Source organism: Salmo salar, chromosome 05, assembly GCF_965601325.2.
Source record: "Salmo salar chromosome 05, fSalSal1, whole genome shotgun sequence".
NCBI lineage: Eukaryota > Metazoa > Chordata > Actinopteri > Salmoniformes > Salmonidae > Salmo > Salmo salar.
This window is the reverse complement of record NC_138295.1, coordinates 42,418,818-42,432,872: the sequence shown is the minus strand read 5'-3', so window position 1 is coordinate 42,432,872 and position 14,055 is coordinate 42,418,818. Positions and strand designations below refer to the sequence as shown.

General features: G+C 42.3%; 1 protein-coding gene across 1 annotated transcript; it reads left to right on the top strand.

Annotated features, from left to right (window-relative positions):
- The first annotated feature begins 532 nt into the window (after positions 1 to 532).
- On the top strand, positions 533 to 13,631 carry LOC106604934 (uncharacterized). The gene is made up of 8 exons (XM_014200080.3): positions 533 to 779; positions 1,017 to 1,296; positions 1,451 to 1,529; positions 1,667 to 1,751; positions 4,932 to 4,975; positions 5,094 to 5,157; positions 12,800 to 13,073; positions 13,308 to 13,631. The coding sequence occupies exons 2-8, from the start codon at positions 1,026 to 1,028 to the stop codon at positions 13,415 to 13,417; spliced, it is 927 nt and encodes a 308-aa protein (XP_014055555.2). The 5' UTR covers positions 533 to 779; positions 1,017 to 1,025; the 3' UTR covers positions 13,418 to 13,631.
- Positions 13,632 to 14,055: the final 424 nt, after the last annotated feature.

Below are 14,055 nucleotides of genomic sequence, written 5' to 3'. Positions count from 1 at the left end.
ATTTACTCCATTCAAGCCGTTATTATGAGCCATCCTCCCTTCAGCAGCCTTCTGTGCACCAAGTACATTTTGCTCATCCCAGAGAACCCCTCAAGTACCCCCTCATGTGCATTTTACCAGTAAGCCTAGGTCTCACCACTCATCGTTACTGGGCAAATTCAACCTCACGAAGGCTGATTTAGATTAATTTCTTTCCACCTCTTTCTTTCCACTCCTTTCCTCTTTTGACTTCACCCTTTCCCAGCCCCCTCCCACTTACAAGTAAGGTGCTTGACCTGATATTTACTAGAGTAATATAGAGTAATATTCACTCTCTCTCTCCCAAGACTCTCTCTTCTTCTATCCTATAATCTTTCCTGTCTCTGCCTCTTCGACCATACTCTCTTCCCTTTCCGCATCCTTTGACTCTTACTGTCCCCTTTCCCCACTTCCGGTTCGACCACCCCCTTCCTGCTCTGTGGCTGAGTGACTCACTGCGTGCTCACAGAATAGGGCTGGGGGCAGCTGAGCGAAAAATGGGGAGGAAACTAAACTTCTGGCCACTACCCCTCTCTAACTTTTCTTCCTATGTATCCACTGCTAAAGCCACTTACTATCACTCTAAATTTCAAGCTTCTGCTTTAAATCCTGGGAAACTCTTTTCAACTTTCTCCTCCCTAGAATCAGTGGTGAGAAGCTGCTCATACCTACTGCCTTTCAGTTTGAGTATTAGTCAGCGTTTCACGTTCTAGAGGAACACAACGACTATAGGAAAAGCTAACATTTCTGTTACCAGAAAGGTAAGAATAACATAATTGTATTTTATTTTTTTATTTTTGGTCAGTGCAATAATAGGCTAGTTGATTAGTAGGAAAATCAACATAAGCAGCAAAATAATGATTTAACAATCAACCAACAGAAATATTTCCAAGGAAATAGATATATTTGTTTTCATAGTTCCTCAATTATCATGCTCACCGCCACAGGCTTACCTAGTACAAATAAATATATTGTTATACTGTTCTGATTATGTCTAGCGATCTAAAATGGCGAATGTTCCCGAACTGCTGCTGGGGAGTTTTCAGCGCCTGGATTCAGGTGAGCTGGAGACATTTCAGTGGTACTTAAAGGGGCATGTGTTGGATGGATTTTGTAGCATCCCAAAGAGCCAGCTGGAGAATGCTAACAGACAGGTCACAGTGGATAAGATGGTGGAGAGTTACAGCGATGAGGGAGCTGTGCAAATCACACTAGATATCCTGAGGAAAATGGGCCTGAACAATCTCTCAGAAAATTTGGAGAAGAACTACAAAGCAGGTACTACAGAAGTTTATAGAACTGGTTTGGAGATATCTGTATTGACTGACTGAAGAAAGTTTGAAAGTGGCTTTATTAGTAGAGCTAAACCTAAGGAATCTTTTCTTTTAGTGCAGTGATTCTCAATAATGCTTACCATCATGTTATTATGTAGCAATCTCTCGGAAGCGGTTCTGGAAGCAGGCTGAGAGAGATGAACTGAATGAGGAGTTCCCAAGCTGCTCATATGAAATGTGAGAGAAGATTGATATTAACAGCTCTTTAGGTCATGTATAGCATACTTTTTCTGAACTGATTGTCATGAATATAGGAGCGCATGTTGTGGTGGTGTAGGGGAGCAGAGCAGTGATTGACTGTTTCCTGTGTCCAGGTCATCTGTGTCTGATGGGAAGCGTGGTCGTCTGATGTCTGTGACCTCTAGGCTGGGGGAAGAGCTGGAGGATCTGGGCAAGAAGGTAAGCCTAGTGCTATTTCCGAGGGGTCAAATGTAATTCTGAATAAACCACATATCTAGATCACAGTATTCTCTGCTGACTGCTATATACATAATGCAGTGTGTGTGTCTGATGGCGCCGATAGAGATGGCAGCTTCACTTCTAGTCCTTAGGAAACTGTGCGGTATTTTGTTCTTTATGTATTATTTATGACATTGTTAGCCCAAACAGGGAAGAACTATTGGATATTAGAGAGACGTCAACTTACCAGCACAACCAGCACTACGACCAGGAATACGACTTTCCCAAAGCAGATCCTTTGTCTGCACCTCCCAGGGCATTTGAACTGATTCCAGAGGCCGACCCAAAACAACGCCACCGGAGGAGAGGGTGCCAGAGCGCACACCACCCACCGCTCTCAAGTATATTACTCGCTAATGTCCAGTCCCTAGTTAACAAAGTCGACGAATTCTGGGCAAGAGTTGCTTTCCAAAGAGATATCTGGGATTGTAACATACTCTGTTTCACGGAAACATGGCTAGCTGGGGACATGCTGTCGGAGTCCATACAGCCAACAAGGACTTTCAGTGCATCGCTCTGACAAGAATAAACATCTCTGCGTTCTCAGCCCCCTCCTGTACTCCCTGTTCACCCACAACTGCGTGGCCATGCACACCTCCAACTCAATCATCACGTTTGCAGACAACACAACAGCTTGATTACCAACATTGACAAGACAGCCTACAAAGGAGGTAAGGGCCCTCGGAGTGTGGTGTCAGGAAAATAACCTCTCACTCAATGTCAGCAAAACAAAAGAGATGATCATTGACTTCAGGAAACAGCAAAGGGAGCACCCCCCTATCCACATTGACAGGACAGCAGTGGAGAAGGTGGAAAGTTTTAAGTTCCTCGGTGTTCATATCACCGACAAACTGAATGGCTTGTCACCGAAAACCCTCACTAACTTTTACAGGTGCACAATTGAGAGCATCCTGTCGGGCTGTATCACCGCCTGGTATGGCAACTGCACCGCCCACAACCGCAAGGCTTTCCAGAGGGTGGTGCGGTCTGCACAACACATCACAGGGGAAAAACTACCTTCCCTCCAGGACACCTACAACACCCAATGTCACAGGAAGACAAAAAAGATCATCAAGGACAATAAACACCCGAGCCACTGCCTGATCACCCCGCTTCCAACCAGAAGGTGAGGTCAGTAAAGGTGCATCAAAGCTGGGACAGAGAGATTGAAAAACAGCTTCTATCTCAAGGCCATCAGATTGTTAAACAGCCACCACTAGCACAAAGAGGCGGCTGCCTACCTACAGACTTGAGGTCATCGGCCACTTTAATAAATGGAGTACTAGTCATTTTAATAATGCCACTTTAAGAATGTTTACATATCTCACATTACTCATCTCATATGTATCTAATGTATACTGTATCCGTCATTATCTATTCTTTACTATCTATTGCAGCTTAGCCGCTCTGTCACTGCTCATCCATATATTATACTTATATATTCTTACCCCGTTCCTTTACTAGATTGTGTGTATTATGTTTCGTGGTGGAATTTGTTAGATATTAGGTTTTGTTGTTAGATATTACCTGTTAGATACTGCTGCACTGTCCGATCTAAACTCAGCAAAAAAAGAAACATCCTCTCACTGTCAACTGTGTTTATTTTCAGCAAACTTAACATGTATAAATATTTGTATGAACATAATAAGATTCAACAACTGAGAACTAAACTGAACAAGTTCCACAGACATGTGACTAACAGAAATGGAATAATGTGTCCCTGAACAAAGGGGTAAAAAAGTAACAGTCAGGATCTGGTGTGGCCACCAGCTGCATTAAGTACTGCAGTGCATCTCCTCCTCATGGACTGCACCAGATTTGCAAGTTCTTGCTGTGAGATGTTACCCCACTCTTCCACCAAGGCACCTGCAAGTTCCCAGACATTTCTGGGGGAAATGGCCCTAGTCCTCACCCTCCGTTCCAACAGGTCCCAGACGTGCTCAATGGGATTGAGATCTGGGCTCTTTCCTGGCCATGGCAGAACACTGACATTCCTGTCTTGCAGGAAATCACACACAGAATGGCTGGTGGCAGTATGGCTGGTGGCATTCTCATGCTGGAGGGTCATGTCAGGATGAGCCTGCAGGAAGTGTACCACATAAGGGAGGAGGATGTCTTCCCTGTAACGCACAGCATTGAGATTTCCTGCAATGACAACAAGCTCAGTCCGATGATGCTGTGACACACCGCCCCAGACCATGACGGACCCTCCACCTCCAAATCGATCCCGCTCCAGAGTACAGTCCTCGGTGTAAGGCTCATTCAATCCGACCATCACCCCTGGTGAGACAAAACCGCGACTCGTCAGTGAAGAGCCCTTTTTGCCAGTCCTGTCTGGTCCAGTGACGGTGGGTTTGTGCCCATAGGCGACATTGTTGCCGGTGATGTCTGGTGAGGACCTGCCTTACAACAGGCCTACAAGCCCTCAGTCCAGCCTCTCTCTGCCTATTGTGGACAGTCTGAGCACCGATGGAGGGATTGTGCGTTCCTGGTGTAACTCAGGCAGTTGTTGTTGCCATCCTATACCTGTGATGTTCGGATGTACCTATCCTGTGCAGGTGTTGTTACACGTAGTCTGCCACTGCGAGGACAATCAGCTGTCCGTCCTGTCTCCCTGTAGCGCTGTCTTAGGCGTCTGACAGTACGGACATTGCAATTTATTGTCCTGGCCACATCTGCAGTCCTCATGCCTCCTTGCAGCATGCCTAAGGCACGTTCACGCAGATGAGCAGAGACCCGGGCATCTTTCTTTTGATGTTTTTCAGAGTCAGTAGAAAGGCCTCTTTAGTGTCCTAAGTTTTCATAACTGTGACCTTAATTGCCTACCGTCTGTAAGCTGTTAGTGTCTTAACCTTTCCACAGGTGTATGTTCATTAATTGTTTATGGTTCATTGAACAAGCATGGGAAACAGTGTTTAAACCCTTTACAATGAAGATCTGTGAAGTTATTTGGATTTTGACAAATTATCTTTGATAGACAGGGTCCAAAAAATGTACGTTTCTTTTTTTGCTGAGTTTAGAAGCATAAGCATTTCTCTACACTTGCAATAATATCTGCTAACCATGTGTATGTGAACAATCAACTTTGATTTGATTTTGTGTGTGTGTGTGTGTGTGTAGACACAGGCTGAGTGGGATGAGCTGATCAGGGACTCATCTGGAATGTAAGTGTATCCGAATATTATTTTCCTGAGCCAAGTGAAAGAAATACAGCATGATGAGGGGGTGTAGGGGAGCAATGTGTGACTTGACTGTTTTGGTGGCTTGGTTGGCCCCATCTAGGGTGGAGCATAATCAACTGGAAATCACCAGGCTGATGGAGAAGCAGAAGGAACTGATCATGAAGGTAAGACTTGGCCATGTCTGAGGTGTCAAACATAATTGTGAGTAAACCACATACAGGAAGTGCAGTATGCTACACCATATGTGCTTGTGTGTGTGTGTGTGTGTGTGTGTGTGTGTGTGTGTGTGTGTGTGTGTGTGTGTGTGTGTGTGTGTGTGTGTGTGTGTGTGTGTGTGTGTGTGTGTGTCAGTGACGTGAGGTGAGGTCGGTGGCTGGGTAGGCACTGTCTATTATCAAAGCCAGATTTATTCATAAATAAACTTTGCTGAAGCCCAAGTTCACCATACAACATACACAGTTGAAGTCGGAAGTTTACATACACCTTACCCAAATACATTAAACTCAGTTTTTCACAATTCCTGACATTTAATCCTAGTAAATATTCCCTGTCTTAGGTCAGTTAGGATCACCACTTTATTTTAAGAATGTGAAATGTCAGAATTATAGTAGAGAGAATTATTTATTTCAACTTTTATTTCTTTCATAACATTCCCAGTGGGTCAGAAGTTTACATACACTCAATTAGTATTTGGTAGCGTTGCCATTATTTTACTTGGGTAAAATGTTTCGGGTAGCCTTCTACAAGCTTCCCACAATAAGTTGGGTGAATTTTGGCCCATTCCTCCTGACAGAGCTGGTGTAGCTGAGTCAGGTTTGTAGGCCTCCTTGCTCACACATGCTTTTTCAGTTCAGCCCACACATTTTCTATAGGATTGAGGTCAGGGCTTTGTGATGGCCACTCCAATACCTTGACTTTGTTGTCTTTAAGCCATTTTGACACAACTTTGGAAGTATGCTTGGGGTCATTGTCCATTTGGAAGACCCATTTGCGACCAAGCTTTAACTTCCTGACTGATGTCTTGAGATGTTGCTTCAATATATCCACATCATTTTCCTTCCTCATGATGCCATTTATTTTGTTGAGTTCAACAGTCCCTCCTGCAGCAAAGCACCCCCACAATATGATGCTGCCACCCCTGTGCTTCACGGTTGGGATGGCGTTCTTTGGCTTGCAAGCCTCCCCCTTTTCCTCCAAACATAACGATGGTCATTATGGCCAAACAGTTCTATTTTTGTTTCATCAGACCAGAGGACATTTCTCCAAAAAGTACGATCTTTGTCGCCATGTGCAGTTGCAAACCATAGTCTGGCTTTTCTATGGCAGTTTTGGAGAAGTGGCTTCTTCCTTGCTGAGCGGCCTTTCAGGTTATGTCGATATAGGACAAGTTTTACTGTGGATATAGATACTTTTGTACCTGTTTTCTCCAGCATCTTCACAAGGTCCTTTGCTGTTGTTCTGAGATTGATTTTCACTTTCGCACCAAAGTACGTTCATCTCTAGGAGACAGAACACGTTTCCTTCCTGAGCGGTATAACAGCTGCGTGGTCCCATGGTGTTTATACTTGCGTACTATTGTTTGTACAGATGAACGTGGTACCTTCAGGCGTTTGCAAATGCTCCCAAGGATGAACCAGACTTGTGGAGGTCTCCAATTTTTTCTTGAGGTCTTGGCTGATTTCTTTTGAGACACTGAGTTTGAAGGTAGGCCTTGAAATACATCCACAGGTACACCTCCAATTGACTCAAATGATGTCAATTAGACTATCAGAAGCTTCTAAAGCCATGACATCATTTTCTGGAATTTTCCAAGGTGTTTAAAGGCACAGTCAACTTAGTGTATGTAAACTTCTGACCCACTGGAATTGTGATACAGTGAATTATAAGTGAAATAATCTGTCTGTGAACAATTGTTGGAAAAATTACTTGTGTCATGCACAAAGTAGATGTCCTAACCAACTTGCCAAAACTCTAGTTTGTTAACAAGGAATTTGTGGAGTGGTTGAAAAACTAGTTTTAATGACTCCAACCTAAGTGTATGTAAACTTCCGACTTCAACTGTAGCTCCAACAACCAGAGTGATATACACTCGTAGGCTATTAACTGAAATTGACAAACAGTTTTCACTAAATGAAGGCCTAAATACTAATGTTGCCAAGGTACACAAGCGATAGCCTCCAATGCCCGCATATTTTATATCATCTGACAAAATGACACTGCTCAACTCAGCTCAGTCATAAACATTACAACAAAATTGTTGAAGGTTCTAACGAAATGTCCATATCAACAATCGAAATGACTGAAAAAGTGTCTCATCAAAACGAAATTCTAGCTTGATAAGTCAAACACCAACATGAAAAACAAATGTTAGGTTCTGAACAATCTCAGTAAAAACTCAAATGGACAACTAGAACAAGCTCAATCCAAGTTTATTCACCCACTGGATCATACAGCTGCAAAGACAAAGCATGATTACATTAGCACATATGTTTATAACCTTCTAATAAGCGTGGTCAATTCCTTACACATCTAGACAACCAATCCATCTCTGTTGCTAGGCAGGAATTTAATTGGTTCCTCTCACTGGTGTAGTCACAGCCCTGCCTGTTATTAAAACCTTTGTGGGCGAGGAATGCATGCGTGAGATAGTACTACAGTAGGAGAGACATTGTGGTAGGCCTCCCAGAGGTTTCTTCATCTGTTGATTTAATCTCGAGGCGCATTCCTCACTCCTCCATATTTCTGCAGAGACTAACAATTGCCTTTCACCTCTCTCCTCAGAAACCCGGGAGCAGAACATGAAACTTCTGCTCTCCGTAACTTTCCGTATTCCTAGTTCCCATCTACCCTTCATTGACCCCAACATATACATTCCTTATACATGTAAAGTCATTGATGCGTTATAATATGGTAACATGATCCAGTACATTTCAAGCTAGAGTCTAACACAAAGCAATGGGCACGGTATAAACAGATGATCAGTAAATGAAACAAAATGACAGCTATTAAGCAATAGATAAGCCAACATAATGCGTTGAAAGAAAGGGCATTATCAAGGTAAACAAAGCAAACTCAACCAAACAATGGCGAAAATTAGGATAGTAAGCTACAAAGGAAAATCTTCTAGAAAGGTCCGGGGCCAGGATTCAGCACTGCTGAACGGACACCCATTTTCACACAATACCCCATAATGACAACGTGAAAACATATTTTTAGAAATGTTTGCAAATGTTTTGAAAATGTAATACAGAAATATCTCATTTACATAGTAATGAATAGTCTTGAGTCAATACATGTTAAAATCACCTTCGGCAGTGATTACACCTGTGAGTCTTTCTGGGTAAGTCTCTAAGAGCTTTGCACACCTGGATTGTGCAATATTTGCCCATTATTCTTTTTAAAATGATTCAAGCTCTGTCAAATTGGTTGTTGATCATTGCGAGACAACGATTTTCAAGTCTTGCCATAGATTTTCAAGCAGATTTAAGTCAAAACTGAAACTCGACCACTCAGGAACATTCACTGTCTTCTTGGTAAGCAACTCCAGTGTAGATTTGGCTTTGTGCTTCACTTTATTGTCCTGCTGAAAGGTGAATTAATGTCCCAGTGTCTGGTGGAAAGTAGACTGAACCAAGTTTTCCTCTAGTGATTTTGCCTGTTCTTAGCTGCATTCTGTTTCTTTTATATCCAAAAAAAAACTCCCCAGTACTTAACGATTACAAGCATGCCCATAACATGATCCAGCCACCACTATGCTTGAAAATGTGGAGATTGGTACTCAGTAATGTGCTGTATTGGATTTGTCCCAAACATAACACTTTGTATTCAGAACAAAAAGTGAACATTTTTAACATATATTTTGCAGTATTACTCAGTCCCTCCAGGATTTCGCAAAATTTTTTGGTGATTTCTGCGGTCAAAAATGCTTGATTTTGCGGAAGTTTTTCGGAAATTCTGCAATACATGATTTTAAGCAGAATACATAATATAAAAACAATTACAAACATCTAAAGTGCTCAATTTTGTTTATTTTCCTGAACAAACAGCTCTGTCATAATCCACTCCCACATTCGTCCTAAGGGAGATAAAGAACAGAAAACAGAAAAATAGAGTATTGTGGTTGATATGTACTATTCCTTGTCTAAAAATGAAAGATTGTGCTTTTGTGATCCGTATTAAGTTTTACAGAGAGTTAAAGCTGTGGGACCTGTTCTGACATTCTCATATGATTCCAAGTGACTGTTGACTGTCGACTTTCTCTAGTGTCCAAAACCATTTGGAAATTGTTTCGCACGGTCTTTAGCTGTTATTTTTGTTGGCAAATGAGATTGATTTCTGTTCATTGTACTGCCTGTCAGCCATCAACAGTCACCCATCATCTTCGCACGTGAATAAGCTGACAGGCCAGGGGGGAAAGAAACTGTTGACGTGTGGTTGGATTGGGCCATTTTCCACAGTAACAGTGCAGTAATTGGTCAAAATTACGAACTCGCTTTTGATTGGACCCTTTTATGCACTAAAAGTGCGGGAATTGGTCAAAATTACGAGCTCTCGTATAATATGCGCTGATTGGTTGATTTTGCATTGAATTATGCGATCGCGGAATCACGGAATCCTGGAGGGACTGATTACTTCAGTGCTTTGTTGCAAAAAGGATGCATGTTTTGGAATATTTTATTCTGTTCAAGCTTCCTTCTTTTCACTCTGTCAATTAGGTTAGTATTGTGGAGTAACTACAATGTTGTTGATCCATCCTCAGTTTTCACCTATCACAGCCATTAATTAAACTCTGTAATTGTTTAAAAGTCACCATTGGCCTTATGATGAAATCCCTGAGCCGTTTTCTTCCTCTCTGGCAACTGAGTTAGGAAGGTCGCCTGTATCTTTGTAGTGACTGGGAGTACTGATACACCATCCCAAGTGTAATTAATAACTTCACCATGCTTTAAGGAATATTTAATGTTTGCTTTTAATTTTTTTACCCATATACCAATAGGTTCCCTTCTTTGCGAGGCATTTGAAAACCTCCCTGGTCTTTGTGGTTTAATCTGTGTTTGAAATCCACTGCTCAACTGAGGGACCTTACAGATAATTGTGTGGGGTACAGAGATGAGTTAATCATGAAACAATGTTCAAACTATTATTGCACACAGAGTGAGTCCATGCAACTTATTATGTGACTTGTTAAGAACATTTTTACTCCTAGACTTATTTAGGTTTGTCATAACAAAGGGGTTGAATACATTTCAGCTTTGCATTTTTAACAAATTTGTAAAAATGTAGAAAAACATAATTTCACTTTTATATTATGGGGTATTGTGTGTAGGCCAGTGACAAAAACAATCTCAACTCAATCCCAGGCTGTAACACAGCAACATCTGGAAAAATTCTAAGGCACTGTATATATATTATATATTTTGTAATTATGTGTTTTACATGACAGACGAAGAGCATACAGTGCCTTTGGAAAGTATTCAGACGCCTTGACTTTTTCCAACTGGGGCGAAGGTTCACCTTCCAACAGGACAACGACCCTAAGCACACAGCCAAGACAACGCAGGAGTGGCTTCGGGACAAGTCTCTGAATGTCCTTGAGTGGCCCAGCCAGAGCCTTGACTTGAACCCGATCGAACATCTCTGGAGAGACCTGAAAACAGCTGGGCAGCAACACTCCCCATCCAACCTGACAGAGCTTGAGAGGATCTGCAGAGAAGAATGGGAAAAACTCCCCAAGCTTGTAGTGTCATACCCAAGAAGACTCAACAAAGTATTGAGTAAAGGGTCTGAATACTTATGTAAATGTGATATTTTATATATATATATATATATATATATATATATATATATATATATACACTGCTCCAAAAAATAAAGGGAACACTAAAATAACACATCCTAGATCTGAATGAATGAAATAATCTCATTAAATACTTTTTTCTTTACCTAGTTGAATGTGCTGACAACAAAATCACACAAAAATAATCAATGGAAATCCAATTTATCAACCCATGGATGTCTGGATTTGGAGTCACACTCAAAATTAAAGTGGAAAACCACACTACAGGCTGATCCAACTTTGATGTAATGTCATTAAAACAAGTCAAAATGAGGCTCAGTAGTGTGTGTGGCCTCCACGTGCCTGTATGACCTCCCTACAACGCCTGGGCATGCTCCTGATGAGGTGGCGGATAGCCTCCTGTGGGATCTCCTCCCAGACCTGGACTAAAGCATCCGCCAACTCATGGACAGTCTGTGGTGCAATGTGGCGTTGGTGGATGGAGCGAGACATGATGTCTCAGATGTGCTCAATTGGATTCAGGTCTGGGGAACGGGCGGGCCAGTCCATAGCATCAATGCCTTCCTCTTGCAGGAACTGCTGACACACTCCAGCCACATGAGGTCTAGCATTGTCTTGCATTAGGAGGAACCCAGGGCCAACCGCACCAGCATATGGTCTCACAAGGGGTCTGAGGATCTCATCTCGGTACCTAATGGCAGTCAGGCTACCTCTGGCGAGCACATGGAGGGCTGTGCGGCCCCCCAAGAAATGCCACCCCACACCATGACTGACCCACCGCCAAACCGGTCATGCTGGAGAATGTTGCAGGCAGCAGAACGTTCTCCACGGCGTCTCCAGACTCTGTCACATGTGCTCAGTGTGAACCTGCTTTCATCTGTGAAGAGCACAGGGCGCCAGTGGCAAATTTGCCAATCTTGGTGTTCTCTGGCAAATGCCAAACGTCCTGCACGGTGTTGGGCTGTAAGCACAACCCCCACCTGTGGACGTCGGGCCCTCATACCAACCTCATGGAGTCTGTTTCTGACCGTTTGAGCAGACACATGCACATTTGTGGCCTGCTGGAGGTCATTTTGCAGGGCTCTGGCAGTGCTTCTCCTGCTCCTCCTTGCACAAAGGCGGAAGTAGCGGTCCTGCTGCTGGGTTGTTGCCCTCCTACGGCCTCCTCCACGTCTCCTGATGTACTGGCCTGTCTCCTGGTAGCGCCTTCATGCTCTGGACACTACGCTGACAGACACAGCAAACCTTCTTGCCACAGCTCGCATTGATGTGCCATCCTGGATGAGCTGCACTACCTGAGCCACTTGTGTGGGTTGTAGACTCCGTCTCATGCTACCACTAGAGTGAAAGCACCGCCAGCATTCAAAAGTGACCAAAACATCAGCCAGGAAGCATAGGAACTGAGAAGTGGTCTGTGGTCACCACCTGCAGAACCACTCCTTTATTGGGGGTGTCTGGCTAATTGCCTATAATTTCCACCTAATTGCCTATAATTTCCACCTGTTGTGAAATTTATTGTCAATCAGTGTTGCTTCCTAAGTGGACAGTTTGATTTCACAGAAGTGTGATTGACTTGGAGTTACAGTGTGTTGTTTAAGTGTTCCCTTTAGTATTTTGGAGCAGTGTATATATATATATATATAGTGTATATATATAGTATATACAATTTATAAAATTGCAAAAATGTAAAGAAAAACTGTTTTTGCTTTGTCATTATGGGGTATTGCGGGTAGCTTGATGAGGATTTTTAAAATCTATTTTAGAATAAGGCTGTAAAGTAACAAAATGTTGAAAAAGTCAATTGGTCTAAATACTTTCCGAATGCACTGTATATTGGAGGGGGCGTTAGCCTACCCTGACTGCACGTCGCTGGTGTGTGTGTAAACATGTGCGGTACATTTTCTAAAGGCCTTTTTTGGTTGTCATGTGCTGTTTGCAGATTTTGTATGAGTCAGACCTATTTCTATATTGTTCTTAAATGGAGGAATCCCCCTGCTCTGTTGTTTCAGGAAACCCAGCTTGTTGAGTGTATGATAGTGTTTTTTCTGCAACGACTAAATGAAGTAAAGCTGCAGCAGTTTCAGTGGCACCTGACTAAGGGGAAGTTGGAAGTCTTCGATCCCATCCCAAAGGAACAGCTGAAGAAAGGTGACAGGAAAGACACAGTGGATAAGATGGTGGATAAGTACAGTCCTGACGGAGCTGTGAGAATCACAGTGAAGATTCTGAGAAAGATTAAGCGAAACGATCTCGCTGTTGAGTTAGAAAATAACTACAGAGAAGGTAACGAAATTCAGTAGCTTAAATTTAGTTTATCGATACAGTATGTGTTGATTGACTTAAACCCTGTGTAACATTACACCATTATGAATGCACACACACACACACACACACACACACACACAAGTTGTGTTGGTTACAGCAGGGTCACGTTGCAAGCCTGTTTCCTTTTCTGTAGTTTTGGTTCCGCATGAAACAAGGATGACACCAATTTCACTCCCTCTTTTCTCTCTTCAGCTGAGGGAGGAAAAGGACATGTTAATGGGGAAAGTCGATTGCTCCACTCAATCTCTGGCCACCTCTCTCCAACTCACCATCAAAGCTCAGAACGGATGCCGCCAATCTAATGTTGCTGGAAATAAGAGCTTCAGTGTAAATTTGATTTTTTTAAATGTTTTGTTTATTTATATTTAATTATGTGTTTAGCAAGACAGACGAAGAGCATTACATTCCTTAGTTAAGAACTTAGGTGATCAAGGCAACATCTTATCACACAATCTTATGAGCTGATGTGGTGTCTGTTGGACACTGTTGGACACAAGCACAACATTTTTTATGAAGATGTACATACACTATTTACTGGCAGTAAAAGTGTCGCATAAGTAAATAATTTCATTATTTCTCAGTGTTTTAGAATTAGTTGCTTGTTATACAGTGGGGAGAACAAGTATTTGATACACTTCAGATTTTGCAGGTTTTCCTACTTACAAAGCATGGAGGTCTGTAATTTTTATCATAGGTACACTTCAACTGTGAGAGACGGAATCTAAAACAAAAATCCAGAAAATCACATTGTATGATTTTTAAGTAATTAATTTGCATTTTATTGCATGACATAAGTATTTGATACATCAGAAAAGCAGAACTTAATATTTGGTACAGAAACCGTTGTTTGCAATTACAGAGATCATACGTTTCCTTTAGTTCTTGACCAGGTTTGCACACACTGCAGCAGGGATTTTGGCCCACTCCTCCATACAGACCT